The following is a 21,962-nucleotide window of genomic DNA, read 5'->3' as shown; positions in this document are numbered from 1 at the left end:
ATAAGCCGTAGGAGAGAGAAAGCAATAATTGTGGTCGAGTCGTAAATTAAGACTGCGAGATGACTTGCGCCGACTCATTGGATACAGCTAGACAACATGACATTCTCGGCAACAGCAGCACCTTTCCAATTTACGGTTGCTACTATATGGCACAACGATTCTAAACAACTTAGATTTCCTGATTTGGCGTCCACAAGCAGATATGGAAGCTTAAAGCTGAGGGGCGTGGATAGTTGACGAGAGCCTTGGAGGTGTCCTGAATATAGGGAAAATAAGACGTATGACTGGCGAGGTGAAGGTGCTTGGAGAAAATCTCGTAACGTTGAAAGGTAAGATGAATTTGCCTGCTGGATGAATTCATCACGGGCACGCTGAAACGTACTCCGATATGTGAAAGGTTTGAGAATTTGGGCAATGATGAATTGAAGCGCGATTGGAACATGATGAGAGTAAGAAGTACCATGACGTTGATGGTAAAATTCTCTAGCCTACCGTGGGTATCTTATCCATAAGCGCCGTGAAAAACATAGTGAACTCCGTCGCTAGAGTGCATAAGCAATCTCCTTGCTCATGATCAGAAAGTCTGGCTTGACGACTTTGTTTCTCATGATCCTATCCGTTGGTGAACATATGTCCTCAGTGTAGCCCAGTTTCTCATACAGCGCCTTAGCGCCTTCATTGGCGGTGAAGACTGTGAGCATCACCTTCGAAATACCACAGTAACGTGCTGCGTGCTCAACGAACTTGATGAGATTCGAACCCAGTCCGCGACCGCGTAGACGTTCGTGTAGGTGTATCTCGTACATGTAGACGACCTCGCGGTCTTCATAAGGAGGGTCGTCGTAGGTAAACATGAAGGAGACGAAGCCGAGTATCCTGCCGTTGTTGCTGGGAAGGGGCCATTCCAGCTGAGATTTGGACAGAGGAGTGTTATCAACATCTTCCGCTCCGATAGTGTCTTGTGCCCTGGTAGTCGGTTTTGAGACGGAGTCTTCCTCGTCGCTGTCAGAAGCATTGTCGTGGATGATCTGCTCGAGCGGATGGAGCTGCGGTGAAGCCTGCGACTCCACATCCGGGATATCTTCCTCGGAACTGGCCAGAGGGTTGTGCTCAGCTGCTCCACCCACATCGCCTTGTCGAACAAGCAAGTAAATCATTTCCTTGTCCATCATCTCCTCCTTCTTCTTGCGAGGGTGCCAGCCGATACTAGAAGCCCTGTAGACATGGCCGGAAGTTTGTTCAACGAGACCTAAACAAGTGTCGATCTCGGACTTCTTGAGCGCAGCAGCCGATCGAATGAGCTGGAACTTCAACGGGCAGACCAACTGTGGTGCTTCGTACGCGTGCAAGCCGGTGGCATCTTGCTCGAGCAATTTTTGCACTTCAGTAGCACGGCGAACGACGTGAGGCATCTCGTCGATGTCGAGGTACGAGTGTGTCGCTTTTTTGAGGATGCGTCCGCGGGGGTCTTGCGTCTTTGGAAAGCTCGTGGGGTCCCTATTCAGTTCAGAGTGAAGCTTCTGTTTGTACGCGCGGAGTCGATTGCGTCTCGCAGACGGGGCCATTACGACGGGAGTCGTACCCGACGGTTGTGCGCAGTCGTTGGCCGTTGTGGTGTAGCAGACTGTGGGAAGGGCAGCGCGTCGAGGAAAGCGTGGCTGGCCGGGGAGACGCGTTCGTGAGGACTGTTCGTGCACGCCTAGAGCGTTCACAGCTTAGCTCTGCATTGGCCACTCTTTACGTCAGCTTGCATGTTCAGAAGAGCCTCATGCATTCCATCAATCACTGTCTCACACCGCATTCTGATCGCACTTTGCATCTCGGAACCCCAAGGAAGCTATCGTTGAGGGGCACGTCGAGGGAATGCTGCGACGATATGCTACTATAGCGTCCAAGCCGCCTTCCCGGCTACGAGCACGAGGGAAGAGCCCTCTTGGGCTTGACCATGTGGGCGCTCTACACAATGCGGCTTTTGGAGTGCATCTCGTTGCTCACTTTATACAGTTCATCCAGCGGCAACGCACATTAGCATTATGGCGGGAGATTGTGCGAAGCACGGCGAACATCCCGGACGAGGCCACAAGAAAAGACATGAGACAGTTTGCAAGGTCGGAATTCGAGCAGCATCGCCATGTCACTGATCTGGTAAGTATCCTCTGATCCTAAATAAAGTCTCAAATAGGCGTCTAAACGCGATCCCAGGGCCATATTCGCTACCTTATCTCCGTATGTTCTTCTTTCGAGGCCTCATCCCGTGACAGAAATCTAACACTTACACCGCATTTTAGTACGGCAAAACTCAGTTCCAAGCTATGAAAGGTTCTCTTATCAATTCTGGAGTTCTCAATGAATGATTCCGCACAAATCTAACTCCCATTCTTGTCTACGCTCTGTGTACATTGCATCGCTATGATTGGTTGGTTTTCCGAGGCTCTAACTAGCGTGCGATTTCCATCGCTCCACTCACGCAAACATCCATCATCTTCAACCCAACACACCACGACCTCGAACATCAACGACGGCTGCGCTGCCTCCTGGAGATTAACAACCATCCCTTCATCTAGCCAAGTGGTACGTTGGGGCCGTGGGGGAGACTCCGAGATTTGGAGAAAGAGATGACTAATTGGCTCCAGCTCCAAGTTCAAGATGAGGAGTGTATGTATAGTGGGCGCAGGTCCTGCAGGCCTCGTCGCCGCGAAGACATTTTTACATAAAGGCGGCTATTCTGTCACTATCTTCGAAGCAGCGAGCCGTGTGGGTGGCATGTGGAGATCCCAGCCTGGCGAATTCGGCGAGAAGTGTGATCCGGATATGAGAACAAATCTCAGCAGATTCACGGTCGCCTTTGCAGATCTTTCCTGGTCTTCAGTCGACCTTTCGGACCCGCATACAGGGCCCTGTTCCCCTGCTCCTCCTCCAATGTTTCCCAAGGCTTGGCAAGTTGGCCGGTATTTGGAGGCGTATGCACAGAGATTCGATGTCAAGTCTAACATTATGTTTAACACGAGTGTTACTCAAGCAAAGCTACTTGAAGACCTAAGGACGTGGGAAGTTACTTGTGTAGACAACGTGACGCTGCAGGAAAGCACGGAGAGGTATGACTATCTAATTGTTGCAACTGGTTTCTTTGGCGAACCTGGCGCCTCCTTCGACCCCTCTCGCACAAAAAATCAATCAAACATTCAGCATTCATCAAGGTTCCGAGATTTGTCCTCGCTCACAACCAAGCCTGGCAAAATTGTAGTCATCGGGGGCAGTATCAGCGGATCTGAGGCCGCCGCACAAGCTGCGTTCCAGATATCCAGCGCCAGAACATCGCCCGGAGATAAAAAAGCAACTCACGCTGAAAGCAGAGTCTATCATATCCTCAGTCGACCTTTTTACAGTCTCCCTCGATACCTCCCCCAGAACTCAAATAACGCCGAAGGTCACGACTTCAGCCTCGCCCCGAAATTTCTCCCACTAGATCTCGTTCTCTACAATCTCTCGCGACGAGGCAAAGGCGATATATCGGCAGCCATTACGACGGTTCCTCCCGAAAAGGCAAAGAAAGGACATGAGTTCATGCGTTCGCTTATCGGTGGGACCCAAAGAGAGACTGGAATTGCAGAGGTCGCGTATAAGCCGCATCAAATGCAGTATCCTGCATACACCGGCATCACAGATACGTACTCTGAATTTGTCAGGAGCGGCATCATCATCCCCGTGCAAGGCTGGGTAGAAGAGATCAAGCAGCGAGGAAACAGCACCTCACTCGACATCACCTTCAAGCATTATGAACCTTGGTCTAATGCATCTCCCACCGAATCCCGGGTAAGGCCTAGTTACCCCAACGCTATCATAACATACGCTAATAACGCATAGGACAGCAGCAAGATTACCGACGTGACGGGTGTCGTAGAAGCGACGGGCTACAAGACGAACCTTGATTTCCTCGACGCCCAGATCAAAAACCGCCTCCACTACGATCCTACCTGCCCACGCGTCCCATTCCTACTCACGCGCGGGTCGATTCTTGCCCCTGAAGTACCAACCCTTGGGTTTGTAGGATTTTACGAGGGCCCATACTGGTCTGTTATGGAGATGCAATCAAGATTCATGGCGGAGACATGGTCTAAAATCCAGCCGACCCCAGGATGTCTCCCAGAACGCGAGGTCTATCAGTACAAGGACGCGGCACGAATGCGACAAGCGATCAAGGAGAGATCACTACAAGTGCCTCAGTTCTGGATGATGGACTTCGTTGGCCTTGTGGAAGAATTTGCAAGAAGCACGGGCGTCACACGCGACGACTCTGCGTTTGGTGGTCAGTCTGGGCCTGCATTTGCATCGCGATATCAGGGGAGCAAAACTGACTCGGAAGCTGCAATGGTGGTCAAGGAAGTTGCAGATCTGGTCAGAAGGTCGAACAATGAGGCAAAATTCGTTGCAGCAGCAGTTTTCAGAGGCATGCAAGGCGTATGGACGGTACACCGCAAAATCGACTCCCACAACGCCACCTCGCCAGGTGGCAACTTCTCCGGCAGCGTCAACTTCCACCCACGCAGCCCCACTTCACTCAACTACTCCGCCGAGTATCTCTACATCGAAGAAGGAACCTTCAGAATGGACTCCGGCTACTCTGTCCCAGCGACACGCCGCTACATCTACCGGTACAATGAGAAGACGGACAAGATCACTGCATGGTTCGCAGACGAGGATGGCGAGTCAGTCGGTACGCTTTTCAATACGTGGAACTTTTATGTACCGGATGATGCATATCATGGGTGGATGGCGAAGGGACATCATTGGTGCGATCCGGATACTTACACGAACATCTGCGAGTTCAGATTTTCTGGTGCGAGCTTGCAGACGTTCGGTATCACATACCAAGTTACCGGGCCTAAGAAAGACTACAGTCATGAAAGCTGGTACGAGCGACCGTAGGTGAAGTACAAGCGAGCTTATTGACATCGATTAAACCGGCAACCAGGCGACTGAAGAGGAAAGAGATAGGCAGTGCGTAGGCTTAAAATGCAGCCGTATCTGGGAAAGCTGGAAGTGGGAAATGCAGAGAAGATGTACGACAGCCAAGAATCGCTACAGGCATGATCTGTCGACAAGTGCTACCGTGATATTTTCATCTTGACGGAAATGTCTTACCTTTCATCTTTTACTACCCCGCTCTACAACCCGGCTGACGCTTCTGGTAGACTCTCGATAGAGATCAGAATATCTGTCTCTATCGAAGTCCTCAACGACAACTAGCCTTCGCTAAACCCTGCTAGTATTCATTCTGGTCTTCCAAAGGTTTTCTCGAGCAGGTACAGCATATGTAGGTGTCAGTCCACGGATAGGACTTTGACGGGCAAACAGCTACCCATACTGTAGGTCTTATGGAACGTTGCATTGCTTTCGCTAGGTTCTCCGACTCCAGCCTACCATTGCCACTCCTCCACTCAGCGTCCACGTCCGGTGATCTTGTCTCAGCTCACAATGCGAGACCAGAGTCAGGAATGTGCAGCGAGGTAACAGCTCCTTCAACAGACCGGTCTACTCGCCGTTATCCAATCAACGGATTGACTCTCATCGCACCAGAGACGAGGTCCCATTTTAACCAGCCCCGGACCCTTCAGTCGCACACTCCATAGGGCGAACACGAGGATGTACTTATGTTTGTTACACATTCACTGCGAGATGCTCATCACTACTATGGCGGTATCCAGTTACATAGTGACACCCACACCGACATTGCTGCGTGGCCTCTCAAACGCCAATCATTTACCTATTTTTACATGATAGCACAATTAAAGCAATCTTTTGGGTTCCTTCCGATTGGAAAGAGGAACGTACGAAATCTTGGCGACGGCAAGTCTCAACTTACAAATGTTTTGCTAATGGCCGGAGAGATTTCCGGATGACAATCCTTGCTGCCTAGGTCAAGCACTGATCCGCAAGTGACGAGCTGGGGACCGAGAACTTTATCCTCTTTACGAGATCTGTCATTGCGAAGGGCTATTTAATCATCAGTCTGCAGCCATCTAGGGCATATTCCTCACACTCAAAAAAAATCCCTCGCCCACATTATTCTCCTCATATCGATAGTACTATAACGCTCGAAACATAAGCACCTTCAACAATCCTCTTCACGCCTCCGTTTAGTTCAGACCACCTTAATCGTTTCGACAACTCCACCGACCATTTATTACCTCGTTCACACTTCTTCATAATGAAATTCGAACTTCTTCTTCTCCTGCCAATGGCTGGCCTCATGTTTGCTGGGCCTGCTAGGAGAGACTGTGGTGAGACGAAGTCCTTTGTCGCAACCAATGGGTGTGGCATGACTTATGGCGGGTAAGATTCTTTCTCTCCTCCCAACTCACTTCCATGCGCAAAATACATAATTCTGCATATAACTATGCTGATCTGCCTATAGTACTTGGGTCGAGTGCGCAACTGGTATCACTGGCATGCCAACGTTTACGGTTCCACTATGTTCCACCGTTGGAGCAGACCCAAACGTGGCTCCAGAAGCAACGCCAAACCCAACGTCGACTGAGAGTGATCCGTTGATCACTCCCGCTCCGGTTTTCAGCAGTAATTCTTCGAGAACTAATGGGAATGCAACGTCGACCTGCTCTCCACTATGGATTTGTGTTGATTTAGTAGCGGCATGTGGCAATGCGATGATACCTCATGGCGAGTAAGTCACTACACCGTCTGGAATTCCTACAATCAGAGGCATAATAAACGACTAGATGCTACGATACATGCACCAAGAGTGCTCCCTCAACGCCAGCCTGTGATGCTGATGCTGCTTCTGCCACTGGCATAGCTCCAGTCAACGGCACGAGGGCTATGCCAAAGCTTAATTTTGTCAAGGCGCCACCGAGGGAGCATAAATCCTGGTGTGACGAGAAGCCTTGGATGTGTGCGCCAAAGGGTTGGTGAGCATGACAGGCACATGGAATTTCGGTAGCCAGTTGCGCCATTTTCTTCTACTTTTTTAATGATCAGAGGCGTTCATTGTTTCCCACTGTGATTTTTTGGTTGGTGGACATGAGTACAAAGCCTTTTGGGACATATGCACGACTTTCCTAAATATTGGTATGAGTTTCTGTTTTGCTATTTATGTCTCTCTTGTTGTATCCTCGCAATAACGAGCACGGTTTAATCGAATTCTAGCGCGAATATCACCCTCGACCAGCAGATCTTTAGACTTAATTATATCACTCGTTTAGTCTAGCAGTAGCTATGGTTTGATCAATCCTGAAAGGATGGGGCAAGGACTAGCTAGAGCTTTTTTGAATTAATCTCGTTATCTTGTCCTCCTTATCTGATAATGATCTCATGCGAACTTCAAACCTTGAACTAGCAACATCCTATTTAGAACTCACCCTATACCCCAGGCTGACAAACAACCTTGTTTCGTTCGCAGATTTAGCAAGCTATATTATGATTTCAGATTTGAGTTACGTGGATGGAAAGTGGATGCAAGGCATGCCGGAGAACTATCTACGCAGGGCCACGGTACATAGCCGCAAAGGTAGTTAGGGCTATAGCACTGGACACGTCACGTGATAGCGAGCTCTCGTTTGAAACGTGAACTCTTTTACCATGTATGTTTCCTAGTTGACTAAGAAAGATTTGTTGGTCGGGTTATGATTAGAAATTGAACGGTTAATACCAGGGGATAATCAAGAAAATAAAGCCCCAGGAGAACCCTGTACGTGCGAAGGTTGTGAAACATCAAGCGGCACGTGCGATTTTGACTTGTCGAAATTGGTCGATAAGAGAGGGTGTAAGCAAGAGAAAGCAGGTGAATGAGAGTAGGGCTAAATTTCCCCTGAGAACACGCAATTCCAAGAATCCCATATCACTTCGCCAACTGACACCGTACAAGGAGAGGTAACAAAGGGCATAGAGGAGAGAACAGAAGATACGTCGAAGACTTTCATTGTCTTTACAGCATAAAGCAAATTATATTCACCGGGGAGAAGGACATAGTATGGGGTAATCAGAAAGTCCGACGAAATCATACGATGAAGTACTGAGGTGACATGACAGATCCAAGTTGATGATGGCAGATAGGAAAAGCGAAGAGAGCCTTTGCATACAAACATTCACACAGAGAGGCAGACCACTAGATATGACTCCCAGCATCAGCTACTGCGTGATTAGAACACCCGAGGAAAGAAGTTATGCATGAAGAGGTAGTTGTAGGTGATGTACCGAGTCCCTGTTCTCTTTAGTGCGATGCTGGCCGGCTATTACTCGGGATAAACTTGAATATCCAGCTCCTCTCGCTGGATCTCTTCAAAGAGCTCAGGCGTTAGATACATGCCCGCCTCAGTGGAACTAACGGCTTCGCTGTTCCCGCAAAGCCATTCCATATACAACATGGGAATCCCCAACGCCGCACCACGCAACCTCAATTGCGAGGCCCGGGACAGTACGTATCGCTCATCGCTCTCGCGGAAGACAAAGTGATCCTCACCAACTGCGCCTCGAACCCACTGTATTGACAATACACCGTGAACAAAAGCATAAGGGGGTGGATGAAGCATGCAATGGACCTGCTCTTTAGTGTCAAGTCTGGGTTCTGGAGTTATCGAGGATACCATGAGCTGACCAAAATCAATATTGAGGGCAGGAGTGTTCGTTGTCAGCATGGCGTTTGACTCCTTAGGTATGCAGCCCGAGATTGCGCCACTACCGCACTCGAGACCTGCGTTTACCTTCGCCGACTCTTTATTAGAATACCGATTGCGTTCCGGATTAGGCATACTAAGGGTTGCAGCTGAGTAGATAATGCGGAAAGGTAGTGAACTAATAGGCAAGTTGCATGACGTGTCTTCGCTATCTTCCTCGCCCTGATATGAAGCGCGGCTTGACGAGCGTGACGGTCGTTCTGCATCGTGACTGCCTGACATGTTCAGTCGTACGACAAAGGTTTATTGTGACGGCTCGAATGTGTGAACTCACTATTTGTACCTCGGTAGAAAGTTTCTGTCTTATCTGTGCCAGAAGAGCGATGTTTGCTGGGAAGCTTATGGAACGGCTTGGTTGGCCATGCGTCCTCGAGAAGGTGGGTCAAATACACTGTAGGCGGATTATGATATCCACAATTGTTTGGTGAATATCGGGAAGGTTGTATAAAGGGCCTAGCGCAAGTGAACTCTTTTGATAAATCCACAAATTCGATTTTCTTGATCATCCTTTCACCACGTCACACAACGCTATTGTTCGTTAATGGCTGCTCATTGAGGAACAATAGAGATGGCGCCATTACCTTTGTTGCCTTGGTCTTACAATGTCTCCTGTCTTCCTTTTGTGAGCCTCTCGCCGGATCGACCATAACACCACCTCCATGAACGAAGAACGAGAGCTAGGCAAACTATTCCTGTGAACCACCTTCTCTTCTAGTAACAAGCCTTTGGTATCTCTTGGGGTAGTTCTGACGGCGTAGGCATGCATGCTTCAATGCGGGAGCCAAGTTGCGAGGCAGCCGACGTTCATTCTCGTAGCTTTTTCTCAATCTCGGGCCAGCGAGTGAAGTGGTGGATGTCTCTAATGATGTGAAGAACCCGGTTGGAAGAAAGAAAGTGACAAGCAAAGTCACTAATGGGGGAGTGGGGATGAGGGTGTTTACTGGAGGGACTGTACGAGGGCCGACGCTCGCAAGGATTGTGACTATCGCAATGGGATTGATATTAGCATCAGAAACAGAAGACGTAGAATCTCGCTACGGGACCTGGAGGACAAGATATTGAAATTGCAGCTGCATAGCACAGCGACGAATTTTTCATGAGGGCTCCGGGAAGATTTAGTACGTCGGAATCGAAGGAGTCGAGCCACCTTGAATAGTAGTTGGAGTGCAAAGGCATGACCATAGTTCAATGAATGCAGATGGGTCGGATGTTATAGGCTGTAAGGCGTTGTTCAGTCCACATGTGTCTAAATCGCGGGCTTACATAAGGTTCGCCAAGCTATAGACGAGTGCTAGGTGATTTCCTGTAGCAAAATCAGAAATGACAAGAAACGCAGTGTAGTGAGATATTGGGCGGTTATGGAGCGATGTAGGACACGAGGGGCAGTTGCGGAGTGCCCGGGAGTGCCAAGAACCATGTTTGCATTGTTTGCACCCGACTGCCCCAAGTTCAGATGCCACCACACTGTGTGCCACCTCTGCAACAACGAACGCGATGCCCCCCTCGCGAGCCTACTTCCCGTCCAGAGCGCTTCTAAGGGCTCTCTCACGACCGCTTCTAATAAGATGTCCTTTCACGCGCCCCATGACAGCGCAATTCATCCGCGAGAAACGCACGAAAGCCGCGACAGCTAGAAAGGCCGAATCAGGTTCCAATTCCACTATCACACTCCTCCCAAAGGCCCCCTCGATGGAAGAGGTCAAGCGCGCAACATGGAAGATTGAATCGGACATGGAGGACATGGATCCAAGAATGCGCCCGCTCTCCGACAAAGAACTCGAGTCGGACGACCTACCCATCATCAACTGGTACGAGCAAGATCTAGACAAGGGCACCCCACAACGACTTGTTGAGCGTCTAGCTACGCCAGAAGACCGAAAAAAGGACAAGGAGATGTTTATGATGATTGAAGAGTCCCAAAAGGGCCCCCAGTACGATGATGCGCAATTGAATCGGCGACTTATCGATAGCTTGATATCAAATCCGAACTTTGCAGACTTGACGCAAGAATTGAGAGATATCAAGGAAGGAATCAGAACAAAGGAAGAGCTGAAGGCACTAGACGACCAGGCAGCCAAGGACGCAGAGCCAGAGATCAAGCAGTTCAATGCGAGCTTGAGGATGGCGACACATCAGGCCCTCCAAGATCTGATTGACGATCCTGATATTGGGGACGCGCGGGAGGAGCTACAACATGTGCAGGCCAAGATGCCAGAAATGGATGACATCGACAACCCCGACTTCCAAGCCATGCTAGAGAAGGCAATGGCCAAACTAGACGGCAATAAGGCATTTCAGAAGAAGATGGCGGCCGTGGCAGATGCATCCACGGACGCCGATTTCGAGGAAGAGTGGGAATCGTTTGAAAAGGATGTCGAAGAAGCGATCGACGAGAATGGAAGCGACGACGCTGATCTCGACTTGGAGACGCCTAGCGATTTGCAAGATGTAGACGAACTGTTACACCAGATGCGCGACGTTCTCAAGTCCATAGGCGGTGATAGCGACCTAGAGGCCGAATTGGATGCCGTACTCAGCGAAGATCCCGAGGCTCAGCAAGAAGGCGACATTGAGCGCGAAATGGACCCTGAAGAACTTGCCGAGGAGCTGAAGAAGTTGGCACAGTCCAAAGCACCACACACCCCGGAAAGCGAGGTAGAGGAAGAGAATATCCCCGTCGAGCTCCAAGCCAAGGTCGACCAGATCATGGAAGACCCCAAACTCATGGAGAAGCTTATGTATATTCAAAAGCTCATCGGTGAGTCTGAGCAACAAAAGGCAGACCTCACAACCATCGCCCATGAAACCGCGCCCGACCCCTACGAACTAGAAGAGATCCGCACCGCCACGCTCAAAGAGCGCATGCACGCGGCGCGCCAAACACCAGAGCACATTGCCGCCCTCCAGCGCCTCCACGTGAACTTGCTTCCCCCATTCAATATCTCCCCCGCCCTCAAGTCATTCAATCAGGCTATCGAGCTCGCGTACATCGGTGCCAACGACGACATACGACGCATCTTATGGCGCACATATCAAAAAGCGCGTTCGCTACCGACTTTCCTACAGAATATGAGTGACGAGGCATGGGATATACTGTACTACTCGCAGGCAGTGACGTGGGGCAGCAACCAGAATCGCCAGGATCATCTCAGGATAATTTTGGCAGACTTGAAGAGGTTGGGAAGGGAGGGGCCTCCTACGCATCCTAGTGCACTTGTCAAGCCAGGGGGTGGAGAGCACTTGGATGTTTGATGAGGCTACTGTATAAAACACTATATACATGATTTAGCACGTTAGAACTGTACAATATAACTTGATACCCCTTTCATCGCCTTGACATCGCATGATGCAATATGTGCCTTTCCTACTGCTGTTCTTTCTTTTCTATGGGTACATACTCGAAATCGCTTTCGACGATGGACTGGACCCATTTAGCATATGCTCCATCATGGGTTCCGGTACACCAGAGCTCCAATACCCTAAGCGATCATGTCTTCCGTTCTTAGTTGTTTTCTTGTGATGATGATTTTCGGTTGACCGTATCAGATAGTTAGTAACCGTCTAGTTTGCTGACCACGAATCCGGTACTGAGCACTGAAATGATGACTGAGGATAACTTGGATGGACTTGGGTTGTCTGAAGTTGTTCAAGTGAGACTCAATGTCGTCAATCAGTTGCAGACCGCCCGACCGGTGTACTTTGCTATCACCGGTCTTTAACTCGACGCTAGTATTTACATGGATCTCGAAGAGCGGTGGTAGACGTAGTTCTACTAGCTCGCTTCAAGAGTTTGGTATTGGAATGATTAATCGGTACTAGACTTTCTTGGCCTATCTCACTTTCTAGCTTGTGTCCACTTTGCTTGTTGTCTCGGCCCTATCTTTTACTATGCCATTCCAATCCATTCTACCAGTGTATAGCTACTACCACCTGTAGCACTGGTCCTTTCCAGATTGGTGGGTAGATGTATGATAGTGCTCCGCATGCCAACTCACGTCGTCGAATATATGCAGTTGGGTCAAGCTAGGCGTCTAGCAATGAGCCAGGCGTTTGACGTGGCTGGTCTTGAGCTTATACGCAGTTAACAGGTGTTCTTTTCCCATACTTCATACAGTTACTGGCCTCACGTAGCTACGTAAAATGTATTATACAATGGACGTTTTACTTCATAGCCATATTATATACACTATTGTCTATCAGCCAGTTCTAGAAGCGCTGTAGAATTGCTGGGGCAACTTATATGTATCAGCAGTACCAATCACTCAGCTATTTGCACAGAGTTCTCCGAGTTTTATAACTTTTCTTCTCAACACCCAGCTCACAGTGTTGCGTATCTAACCATATGTCTTTCGCACGACTTTTTCTGAGGATCGGGTAGTTATCACTACCTTTACACTGCTTTCTAATCTTGGAAATATCCAACGAAATGTGATAAATCGAGCCAACGCTTCGGCTTGCTCTTCCTAGGCAGGCGTACATTGCTTTGTGGATCCGAGCCTTTCGACGAGTTCATACACGGTCTAGTAGGTGTTCGGGTCCGAGATCCCTCGCCACGCTGACAATGATAAAAACATGACGCACCATCGCGACATGCTCATATGGAGTCAGCGGGCCGCCACAGGGCTGTGTCTCGAGGGGATCGAGCTTAATCTTGAGCAGCATACTGAGGGGTTGCGGCTGACTATCGAGTGCAGGCAACGAGTTCCCACAGCAGACTAAAGTAAGTTAGTCTTTGCTATTGATTGGAGGATTTTATGCATCAGGGATAAGAATTTAGAAGCTGTAAAGGCGGAAAGTCTTTAACATCTCTAGCCACGGAAGCACAACGGCCCATAACTGGAACAATCAATGGTGATTAGACGCGGTATGTGACGAGGTTAGGGGGTATTACTTTAATTGGTCAAAACATGAACCAAGCTGCTGGTTCGCCTTCACAATCTCACTGACTGCGACCTGAAGTTGCCCAGCTGGCGCACTGCAGCACGTCCCTTCCGTTTTAGGGTTTAGTCAAATTTGCTCATAACAAACTGCCTCTCACCTCGCCCAACCTTTTCCACTACAACACCACAAAATTTCTCAACACCTCAGTTACTCAAGTTTTTTCTTTCCTTCCTGTCCTCGAGAGAAGCTCGCCAAGTCACTTCCAGTTCATTCTCACATTGCTGATGATGATGATCACGCTTGCCGCAACTCTGCTCGAGGCTAAAAAGCTCCTAGGGCGGCACTGCCCACCACAGAAGAGACCTGGCTCATAGTACCGCTCAGTTTCAACCTGTACGCCCAGCAGTCTACCCTCGCCATGGTCAGGGTTCAGAAACCCAACTCTGACGTACTGACGGGCCAAATGAATGTCATGGCAGACGTGAGTATCGCCTTCACGAAGCCGCTCTTGCTCTTCTGGGTTGAAGCGTGCGACCGTTGATCTTGAGTGAGTGAGTCACACCCCTGGCCTCTTCGTCTGCCTCGTTAGTTAACGCGCAATTGCTAACTTCCCATAGACTATTGGATCGAGTGCATCCAGCTTTAAGACACCACTACCATCTGTATGAGATGGCTGGTCCCAAATCAAGAAGGCGAGCTTGCGGCTCTTATGAGTACTGCAATACCCTCGAGCTCCAACATATCCTGCCGCAACACCTCAACAATCCACCATATCCTACTCGAAGTACCGTTAGTGGATCGATATTGGTGCATTGGGTCTTATAGTTACGAGAAAGTAAGTCTCCTCCCTGTTCTCGCAGTCACATTGAGTGCAGTGATGTGGCTGACCTTGAGTAGATTCATCGACTTATCGGTCGGGCCTGAGAATCACCACCATTATCTTCAACAAGTATGCGCACACTCATTTCCATCACAGTGGTGCTGGGTTTCGCGTCTCTTCTACATCTTCGGCATAAGCACGCCCTTCACACCGGCGACCGCGATCCTGCCAAATCAAGGTATCAATTCATGGCCTTGTGAGTACCCCTTCATAACTCCCAATTCCCATACCCGTTATTAATTGCGATACAGTGGTATGGGCAACCGGCCAAAATCCATTGACCAAACGGCCCATGTTCCTGTCAGCCGCTAGAGCGCAGTCACTTCTCAAACCTACTGCCTGCAGGTTGCGCCCTCCACGGTGCCTCCTACATGCCCAGTGCTCGTCCATCTGAGCTAGCAGCGTATCTTCAGCAATTTTTGGCAGCCACTCGGTGATAGACTCAGGGTCATAGCACGAATTCTTGGCGTGGACACTTATTCGGGTTGCTCAAACAGCGCTACGGGATGATGATCTGGATACAAAGTAAGATGAAACGCCTATACAGGTCTACAATCATGTTGATATACCATTCAGCACCGATCTCTCCCTACTTCCAAAGCAAGAAATCATAGCGGCGATGATAGCGAACCTCGATTGGCTACCAAAGTGACAGGAGGAGCATGGATAACCTCGCGGGGATGCTGATCCTGGAGAGATGAGGGTAGTGGGTGGCTGGATATGGGTCGGCTGGCTAGCCTTGGTAGCGGTGTATCTCGATGCAATGCAAGGACGTCAGACAAGCTTCACGGCGCTGACGACTGAGCCAGGCGAGGTTGGGGCCTGCGCTCTCGAGATACTTGGACGGCGACTGGTTTGCCCTGGATGAGCGCTACTTGCCATCCAGGGCGTTTTCACCTTAACTGTTTTTATGGAACCCCCACGACACACACCTCAACGTGTGTTGTGGGGGGCCCATAAAAATCGTTAAGGTGAAAACACCCTGTGTTGTAAGTAGCGCTCTTCTAGGGCAATATCATGTTGCTTCTCTCCACCTTGTCATACCAATGTGATTTGCAAGTGACTGGATGACATCTTAATATATCTTTTATCTCCCGCTTTTCGCCTTTTCGAGAGCTCATATTGGGAAACATGCAATACTTAAAGAGAAATTGGGCTTACATCTCAATGGGCTTGAGTGACGTGTAGGAATTGGAATAGTCCGAAACCTTCGTCGATGCAAGAACCCTTTTAGTAGAGCTAATGATGTGAGACAATAGTTTGAAAATCAAACTACGCAGCCTATTCGCTTCTATCACAGATAAATCTAAAAATTTAGAAATCAGGTATTATTGAAAGAACAAAAGTTAATACAGACGGTTGAAAACCCAGTTGACTCTGTTCCTAGCATATTTAAAGAAATTAGCATAAAGGCAGAGGCGACAAAGCGAACACGAAAGACAGGCAGGGCTGATTCGAAAAGGCAGTTACAACATTACTGCTCTTAATTGTGACTACATATAAGTGCAGTTGCATCTGACGCTCATCTCTCATTGAGAGTCATGCGTTCATAGCGCGAATGCACTCAATTTGACGGGGACATTCACTCAAGCCTCGAGGGGGAAATGCTATAGCAACGCTTTTGCAGTGAAAGAGCGCGCTTATGATAAAGGCGCCAGGTGCTTGGACTAATATCTTCGTCGAGGGCCCAGGCATCACAAATAAACTGACGCTGCAGGCTTGCCTCTTGCCACTACCTTCTTCAGTAAGCTACCAACCACTCGGTACCACTCTTTCCTCAACCCCCCGTAATTATTCGTCAAGAATAATTGCTGCAACCATGAAAATCGGCCTTTTCCTGCTGTGTATTGCGCAGATCGCGACTGTACTGGCACTTGACTTCCCATCTGTCTTCGATTACAGCCAACTACCGTCTTGCGCGCGTAATTGCAAGATACTCGAGACCTCGGAGCTGAACTGCGTTCCTCCTACTGCCCCGTCCTCGAGTCAAGCAACTTACGTTGATTGCCTCTGTCAGTCTGAGTATCTTCGAAGCCTTCATGCCAATGGCGAGATATGCCATGATGTCTGCGACGAGAAAGATGATCTGGCCATTTACCACTCTTACAATTCCATCTGCAACACACCAAACCGAGCACCGACAACAAGTACGACCCCTACTGTCACCCCGAGCTCCTCTCCAGTAGCTGGCACGAGTGATACCGCGACTTCTACACCCACTAAGGATGGTCAGGACAAACTGAACCATCAGGGTACATGGTACGTAACTTCTGATGTGTTCTCCAAATTAGCATTGCTATGTCTACTACCTCTGCAGAAAAAGTCGTAGATATCCAAGTTCGAGAATAATACTAACTATTAGCAGGTTCCGTCGCAACTGGAAGTACATCCTGCTAGCCAGCTTCCTCACTCTCAGCATCTTCTCCATCCTTCTCAGTCTAGCCTATTGCTATCGCCGCAAGCAGCGGAAGTCGAATCTCGAAAATTCTAGAAAGCGCAACGGTCTAATACCCCTCCAACTTGTCCCTTCCCAATCGATCCAACCACTGCGTTCTGATGATCGATCCGACTGGCCCTTGAGAAGTCCCAGCTCTGCTGGCCCGAGGACGTACGACCTCGGCGGCCCTTCAATCTCTTCGCCGCACGCACCTCCAACGTCAAGTTATAGCTTAAGAAATTCGCCTAGCAGGAAGCAGGAGTCACTCATTGGCCAGAAAGAGAGAATTATCAGGAGGAGCTCAAGGACGGTGGCAGGAGCGCAGCTGAGGTCTTTGGAGGATACCGAACGTTTGATCCAGGAAAGGATGAGAAATACGGGTGGACCAGGTATTCCGCTCCCTCCAAGGTCGAAGATTCAGCACTAGATAGAAGTGCCCTCAGGGACTCTCATTAGACTACCCGTTCTTATTTGGGCGAAACTAAAGGAGTATGGAGGCTTTTGCTATTTTACATGGTATTGGATATCGGCTTACCATGCTGGTGCCCTAGGAGTATCAGTATAAAGAGTCTCTCAACTGGGTACACAAAGGTGCAGAAAGGCAGTCCGCTTATAGCCTTGATAGGTAGCCGGTCGCGATTGACAACAGTTTATCCCCACTATTACTCCTTATAGCATGCATGTGAATTGAGAAGCCACGGGCGTTATAGAATACGCAGTGCAGGGGAGATGTGCATACTGGACAACAGAGGCCAATATAGAATACACACTGAGCGCTTTTTACATCACAGCTGGAACGTATACAAGACGGTTGCGACGTGAGGTTGAAAGAGCGAGATGCGCGAGGCCTTATATGCTCGGTACTCAAAGTACTTTCACAGAAACCGGCGATAGCTCAACTAGGGCGCAGGCGCTTTGAAAATCCTCTTATATGCTCGGTGCCTTGTCAATTTCAAGTGTTAACGTTCAAATCTTGAATCCCAAGGCTGACTAAGCTTAGTCGATTAGGCTGCAGCGCACATCAAGGAGGAGGTTTACAGGCTGGGTCAATGGCGCGAAAGAGCGTTCAGCGAGATACTGTCGATAATTTGCATTTTCGACAGCCGCGATAACAAGGACGTTCGACTGCGCTTCGCAGCCTATAAGCGGCACTCGACACTGATTTATGAATGACCCTACGATCTCTTAATGCAGGGATTTATTTATGCTAACGCGTGTGCGCTTAAACTCACGTATGCTGAAAGGGCTGTCGTTGACATTGCATCGCTGTCAACATACGCATAATAGTAGGCGTGATCAAGGACGTGAAAGGGCGGACGTTGACTCATTCGGCCGTGGTGGAGCATTAGTACCCCGCTATCGCTCCATAAGGAACGTATAGGTACCAGCCTTCACTAGCAATCTTTTAGCATTGTTGTTATAAAGTTAGGAACATAGCGCCATCAAACAGAGCAACTACACAAGCTGTTGTCATATTATTCCTACAACCGCAACTAAGATGCCTCTCGAAATCCACCCTGTACAAGAATCGGACTTTGCCGACTTCGTCCGCATTCAAATGGCTGCCTTCGCCGGCGGGGGTGGCATAACATCCCTTCTCACCCCTACTCCCCTGCCTTTCGACTACGTACAAAAGTCAATTGACAAACACATTAAATCTTGGCGGGATGAGCCAGATGTGCACTACCTCAAAGTCATCGATACAGATCTTGGTGGAAAGATGATCGCCGGCGGCAAGTGGCGCGTAAACGAGAAAGAGCGGACAGAAGAACAGATACAGAGTATGCTCCCAATTCCCGGGATCGATGAAGAAGGAAGGCCGGGAGCGCAAGACTTCATGTGGTTTCTAACCCGAGCGCGACGGGAATACATGGGAAGAAAACCGTTCTATTGTAAGCTTCCACACCGTGTCTTTGCCTGGTAAAGCTAAGCCTCCAAAGTTTTGCATATCTTGGTAACCGACCCTGAGCATCATCGTCGAGGCGCAGGAGCTATGTTGATAGCCTGGGGTCTCAAGAAAGCCGACAACGCGCAGCTGCCCTCTTATTTAGAGTCTTCCCCAATGGGAAGACCACTGTACGCACGGATGGGATTCAAGCCGAGGTATGAGGAAATATGGGACTTGAGAAAATACGGGTTGCAGGGGATGGACAAGAGTACGGTGATGATTCGCGAGCCGTCGCTGTAATACGTACTATGTTGATAACCCGAGGGGTTGGTGAGGAGGTGGTTTGACGGTGGTTTCGGTCTACACGGCGGTGCATCATACAAGCAGGCTCATAGCTCTTATCGCTCACCTGATGCTTATAAATTTCCTTTTCAAAGGAATACGTCCCTATCCGTACTTCCCAAACCGAACATGAATCTCAATATCTTTCCCCTGTCCCAGGCTCCGCACCCGTCTCACAAACGTGTAGTACTCTCCTTCATTGCATAGAGGAACCCAGTTTCCCAATCCTTCCAAGCGAAACTCTTTCAACGCTTTCGCATCTGTCATGGAGCTAAAAAATCGGTCTGTACGCTCCTTACATGACGGTGTGATCTCACTTAGGGGTTGAAGAAGTGTCATGCTCTTCATCTTGCCAATCGCCGTACCAATAACCTGAAAGAAGGCATTTGCGGTGACAATACCCAGGATTTTGAAAGTCTTGGTGGCGCAGAGGAATGAGAGAGACTCGGCTCGGATTTGGCGTGAGATGCGGAAAAGCGGAAGCCGGAGTATGCGCGAGCCGAAATGCTCTGGCTTTTCACAATTACAGACAATGACCGTGCTGAGCTCCGGGTATATGGCGTATAAGTAGATCTGATTTCGGATTTCGCCTGGCAACTCTACGAAGCGAAAGTGAGTACGGCTGTCTTGTGGCTGCATGAGATATTAGCGCATTGAGCGATTCAAAAACTAAGACATCTGTTACATCGGTAGTGAGAGATTCCATTTCCGGTAGCATCCTGCGAAGCGATTTTAGTAACACCATCGTGCTGGTGATTGTGAGATGAGGTGAAATGTTGGTGGCAAGATGAGCCTTGTGCATTAGACATCTTACTCAATTAGGCTAGCCCTTCATTTTGCAACTAAGCTGCCCAGGTGTCACAACCGAGATTCACCCTTAATCGATCTGATTAGAGGATAATTACACTCAAAGTAAAGCCCACAATGTTTAATACAAAGTACTAGAGAACCTCAATACCGAATGCGGGGCCTTTGCCGCAGCTTTCAAACTATGCACACCTTATTCATCATCACCCAGTCTACGTTTACGACTGCGGCACTGCCAGCCGATCCACATCCGGCCCCCAACCACCCGATGTTGAGATCTTGACCTCATTTGTACCCTCTTTCAAATCCACATGTACAACCGAACTAGCTGGATCACCACCCCCGTGCGGCAAGAAAGCCACCCTCTGTGACTTTCCGTTCACACTAACATCCGCATACCTTTGAGTATTATCTCCATTCAAATGTTTAATTCTCAACGTAGTCCGAGTTGTTGCTGAGCTCTGCGCATCCTTGAACAGCATAGCTCCAGAAGATGAGCCACCAACATAGCCTGCTGCGTTGCCACCTGAGCAACCCGAGCAGGACACTGGTTTCGCGCCATTAGAGAGGGTAGCTGACTCGCCTTCGTACTGATTCTCCGACGGACCGGCGGTCATGGACCCAGATCCTACATCGAGGACCCAATTCACACTATTCTTCATGCTAGCACCGGTTTCATCAATCTTCAGCGGCAGCCAGACATAAGTACTCCGCATTAAGTTTGAACTCTGCCATCGATCACCCATGTACATGAACTGATCACCCACAGGTACGATGAATGTTGTTTGAGAACCGTATGTCTTTGAGCCGGAGTCGGCGAATTTCTTCCAACCAGACCATGGACCGGAAAGCGAAGTGGCGGTGCTATAATAGTTGTCGTTCGGGTCCCAGCCAGACAGTTGAGAGGCGAACATGAAGTACACCCCGCTCTTCTTGGCAATCGCGGGGGCTTCGTATTTTTCTTTCCACGTGTATACGTTCTTTTGGATGGTAAGATAGTCGTCGGAGAGAAGGTTGATGCGAAGGCCATTGCGACGCTATGACTGTTAGCATCTATGTCAGCTTATAAGACTCCAGGGACAGACGTCTTCGGTAAGTAGATACCCCTTTCCATCATCATCCACATAGACCCCAGAATCCCTACTTTCAAACCCCAAAGGCCTCTCACTCTTTAGATATGTGTATTTACCACAGACTGTATCGCCCGTCGCAACGCCAATTTTCGCCTCGCCGTAGTTTGCACTATCGATGTGCATCCACAGGACATACTTGTTTGTCTTCTTGTTGTACACGACTTTTGGGCGCTCGATGACACGATTTGGACCTGTGTCCCCGGATGTGGTGCGTGAAAGAAGCGCCCCTTCGTAGCTCCATTCTACAAGGTTAGATGAAGAGTAGCAGTTTACGTTTATGAATGCTGTGCCGTTTGTTTTGTCTTCACCAACCCTAGAGTGTTGATGAGTGGCATGTTACCATGGTCCTGGGCAGATACAAAGCATACCAGTACCACTTCTCACCAACTTTGATCATTCCACCACCATGGGCTTGTATGTGCTGACCAGTGTTCGTCTGCAAAGTAATGTCAGTTGAGCCCATGTAGGCATTCTACCCGACTTACAGCAGTCCATGTCGCACCAGATACAATCTGGAGTGTGGCACCTGCGACCGAAGCCAGCAGCCCCAAGACTGATAAACCCAAATACACCATTTGTGAGCGATCAATGTTACGATTTGTTGTAAGCCATGAAATACAGGTGAGACCTCAGCTGGATTATAGTAGCGTTATTGCAAATAACACCGGGTTAGCATTGTCCCACTGTCCCTAGATGCCGGAGCTAGAGTCGTTTCACTATTAATAGACAGATTTCATGGTGTCACGAGTAAAGACTAATAATATTACTTAAACCAAAGAATGCATATGAATTAAGACAAGGGTGCATAGACGAATTGCGGTTAGCATTAGCGCATAGTTTACAATGATTATAGTTCGAACACTTTTTTTTGATTGCAGAATTAATATCCATGTGGGAAGACCGA

At 49.0% G+C, this 21,962-nt stretch overlaps 10 protein-coding genes across 10 annotated transcripts; 6 read left to right on the top strand and 4 right to left on the bottom strand.

Annotated features, from left to right (window-relative positions):
- Positions 1-542: 542 nt before the first annotated feature.
- On the bottom strand, positions 543-1,412 carry K460DRAFT_284423 (acyl-CoA N-acyltransferase; the record flags this gene model as incomplete). The annotated part of the gene is made up of 2 exons (XM_040928734.1): positions 543-908; positions 1,128-1,412. 2 exons carry the CDS (start codon positions 1,410-1,412, stop codon positions 543-545), a joined length of 651 nt encoding a protein of 216 aa, XP_040788162.1.
- A 358-nt stretch (positions 1,413-1,770) lies between these two features.
- Positions 1,771-2,469, top strand: K460DRAFT_111440 (uncharacterized protein). Its single transcript, XM_040926553.1, has 3 exons — positions 1,771-1,947; positions 2,005-2,145; positions 2,289-2,469. The coding sequence occupies exons 1-3, from the start codon at positions 1,864-1,866 to the stop codon at positions 2,352-2,354; spliced, it is 291 nt and encodes a 96-aa protein (XP_040788161.1). The 5' UTR covers positions 1,771-1,863; the 3' UTR covers positions 2,355-2,469.
- A 177-nt stretch (positions 2,470-2,646) lies between these two features.
- K460DRAFT_285825 (uncharacterized protein) lies at positions 2,647-4,926 on the top strand (the record flags this gene model as incomplete). The annotated part of the gene is made up of 2 exons (XM_040928845.1): positions 2,647-3,813; positions 3,865-4,926. The coding sequence occupies 2 exons, from the start codon at positions 2,647-2,649 to the stop codon at positions 4,924-4,926; spliced, it is 2,229 nt and encodes a 742-aa protein (XP_040788160.1).
- Positions 4,927-5,919: 993 nt separating this feature from the next.
- Positions 5,920-7,130, top strand: K460DRAFT_111364 (uncharacterized protein). The gene is made up of 3 exons (XM_040926552.1): positions 5,920-6,333; positions 6,416-6,682; positions 6,738-7,130. Exons 1-3 carry the CDS (start codon positions 6,209-6,211, stop codon positions 6,928-6,930), a joined length of 585 nt encoding a protein of 194 aa, XP_040788159.1. The 5' UTR covers positions 5,920-6,208; the 3' UTR covers positions 6,931-7,130.
- Positions 7,131-7,891: 761 nt separating this feature from the next.
- K460DRAFT_111474 (uncharacterized protein) lies at positions 7,892-9,564 on the bottom strand. The gene is made up of 3 exons (XM_040926554.1): positions 9,272-9,564; positions 8,965-9,218; positions 7,892-8,905 (listed from the first exon to the last, which is right to left on the bottom strand). Exons 2-3 carry the CDS (start codon positions 9,194-9,196, stop codon positions 8,250-8,252), a joined length of 888 nt encoding a protein of 295 aa, XP_040788158.1. The 5' UTR covers positions 9,197-9,218; positions 9,272-9,564; the 3' UTR covers positions 7,892-8,249.
- Positions 9,565-10,090: 526 nt separating this feature from the next.
- Positions 10,091-12,015, top strand: K460DRAFT_366450 (uncharacterized protein). The gene has a single exon (XM_040933378.1). It carries the CDS (start codon positions 10,185-10,187, stop codon positions 11,940-11,942), a length of 1,758 nt encoding a protein of 585 aa, XP_040788157.1. The 5' UTR covers positions 10,091-10,184; the 3' UTR covers positions 11,943-12,015.
- A 4,255-nt stretch (positions 12,016-16,270) lies between these two features.
- K460DRAFT_405843 (uncharacterized protein) lies at positions 16,271-17,315 on the top strand (the record flags this gene model as incomplete). The annotated part of the gene is made up of 2 exons (XM_040936892.1): positions 16,271-16,710; positions 16,817-17,315. The coding sequence occupies 2 exons, from the start codon at positions 16,271-16,273 to the stop codon at positions 17,313-17,315; spliced, it is 939 nt and encodes a 312-aa protein (XP_040788156.1).
- A 985-nt stretch (positions 17,316-18,300) lies between these two features.
- K460DRAFT_366449 (uncharacterized protein) lies at positions 18,301-19,401 on the top strand. The gene is made up of 2 exons (XM_040933377.1): positions 18,301-18,780; positions 18,829-19,401. Exons 1-2 carry the CDS (start codon positions 18,387-18,389, stop codon positions 19,074-19,076), a joined length of 642 nt encoding a protein of 213 aa, XP_040788155.1. The 5' UTR covers positions 18,301-18,386; the 3' UTR covers positions 19,077-19,401.
- K460DRAFT_405841 (uncharacterized protein) lies at positions 19,224-19,836 on the bottom strand (the record flags this gene model as incomplete). Its single annotated transcript, XM_040936891.1, has 2 exons — positions 19,224-19,751; positions 19,804-19,836. The coding sequence occupies 2 exons, from the start codon at positions 19,834-19,836 to the stop codon at positions 19,224-19,226; spliced, it is 561 nt and encodes a 186-aa protein (XP_040788154.1).
- Positions 19,837-20,143: 307 nt separating this feature from the next.
- Positions 20,144-21,633, bottom strand: K460DRAFT_430506 (carbohydrate-binding module family 35 protein; the record flags this gene model as incomplete). Its single annotated transcript, XM_040938324.1, has 4 exons — positions 20,144-20,962; positions 21,011-21,371; positions 21,427-21,494; positions 21,544-21,633. 4 exons carry the CDS (start codon positions 21,631-21,633, stop codon positions 20,144-20,146), a joined length of 1,338 nt encoding a protein of 445 aa, XP_040788153.1.
- Between the last annotated feature and the right edge of the window lie 329 nt (positions 21,634-21,962).

This window comes from Cucurbitaria berberidis (genome assembly GCF_010015615.1).
Source record: "Cucurbitaria berberidis CBS 394.84 unplaced genomic scaffold K460scaffold_3, whole genome shotgun sequence".
In the NCBI taxonomy this organism is placed as follows: Eukaryota; Fungi; Ascomycota; class Dothideomycetes; order Pleosporales; family Cucurbitariaceae; genus Cucurbitaria; species Cucurbitaria berberidis.
The sequence above is the reverse complement of the archived record's forward strand: the minus strand, read 5'-3'. Positions and strand labels throughout refer to the sequence as shown.

Bases quoted from the DNA above. Each gene is read 5' to 3' on its own strand.
- K460DRAFT_111440 (XM_040926553.1), top strand. From the start codon at position 1,864: ATGCTGCGACGATATGCTACTATAGCGTCCAAGCCGCCTTCCCGGCTA. The intron at 1,948-2,004 runs GTGGGCGCTCTA...CACTTTATACAG, and splicing joins GCCCTCTTGGGCTTGACCAT to TTCATCCAGCGGCAACGCAC. The intron at 2,146-2,288 runs GTAAGTATCCTC...ACCGCATTTTAG, and splicing joins ATCGCCATGTCACTGATCTG to TACGGCAAAACTCAGTTCCA.
- K460DRAFT_366450 (XM_040933378.1), top strand. From the start codon at position 10,185: ATGCCCCCCTCGCGAGCCTACTTCCCGTCCAGAGCGCTTCTAAGGGCT.
- K460DRAFT_111474 (XM_040926554.1), bottom strand. From the start codon at position 9,196: ATGATCAAGAAAATCGAATTTGTGGATTTATCAAAAGAGTTCACTTGC. The intron at 8,906-8,964 runs GTGAGTTCACAC...TGAACATGTCAG, and splicing joins TTTCTACCGAGGTACAAATA to GCAGTCACGATGCAGAACGA.
- K460DRAFT_366449 (XM_040933377.1), top strand. From the start codon at position 18,387: ATGCCTCTCGAAATCCACCCTGTACAAGAATCGGACTTTGCCGACTTC. The intron at 18,781-18,828 runs GTAAGCTTCCAC...AAGCCTCCAAAG, and splicing joins GGGAAGAAAACCGTTCTATT to TTTTGCATATCTTGGTAACC.
- K460DRAFT_111364 (XM_040926552.1), top strand. From the start codon at position 6,209: ATGAAATTCGAACTTCTTCTTCTCCTGCCAATGGCTGGCCTCATGTTT. The intron at 6,334-6,415 runs GTAAGATTCTTT...ATCTGCCTATAG, and splicing joins TGTGGCATGACTTATGGCGG to TACTTGGGTCGAGTGCGCAA. The intron at 6,683-6,737 runs GTAAGTCACTAC...ATAAACGACTAG, and splicing joins GCGATGATACCTCATGGCGA to ATGCTACGATACATGCACCA.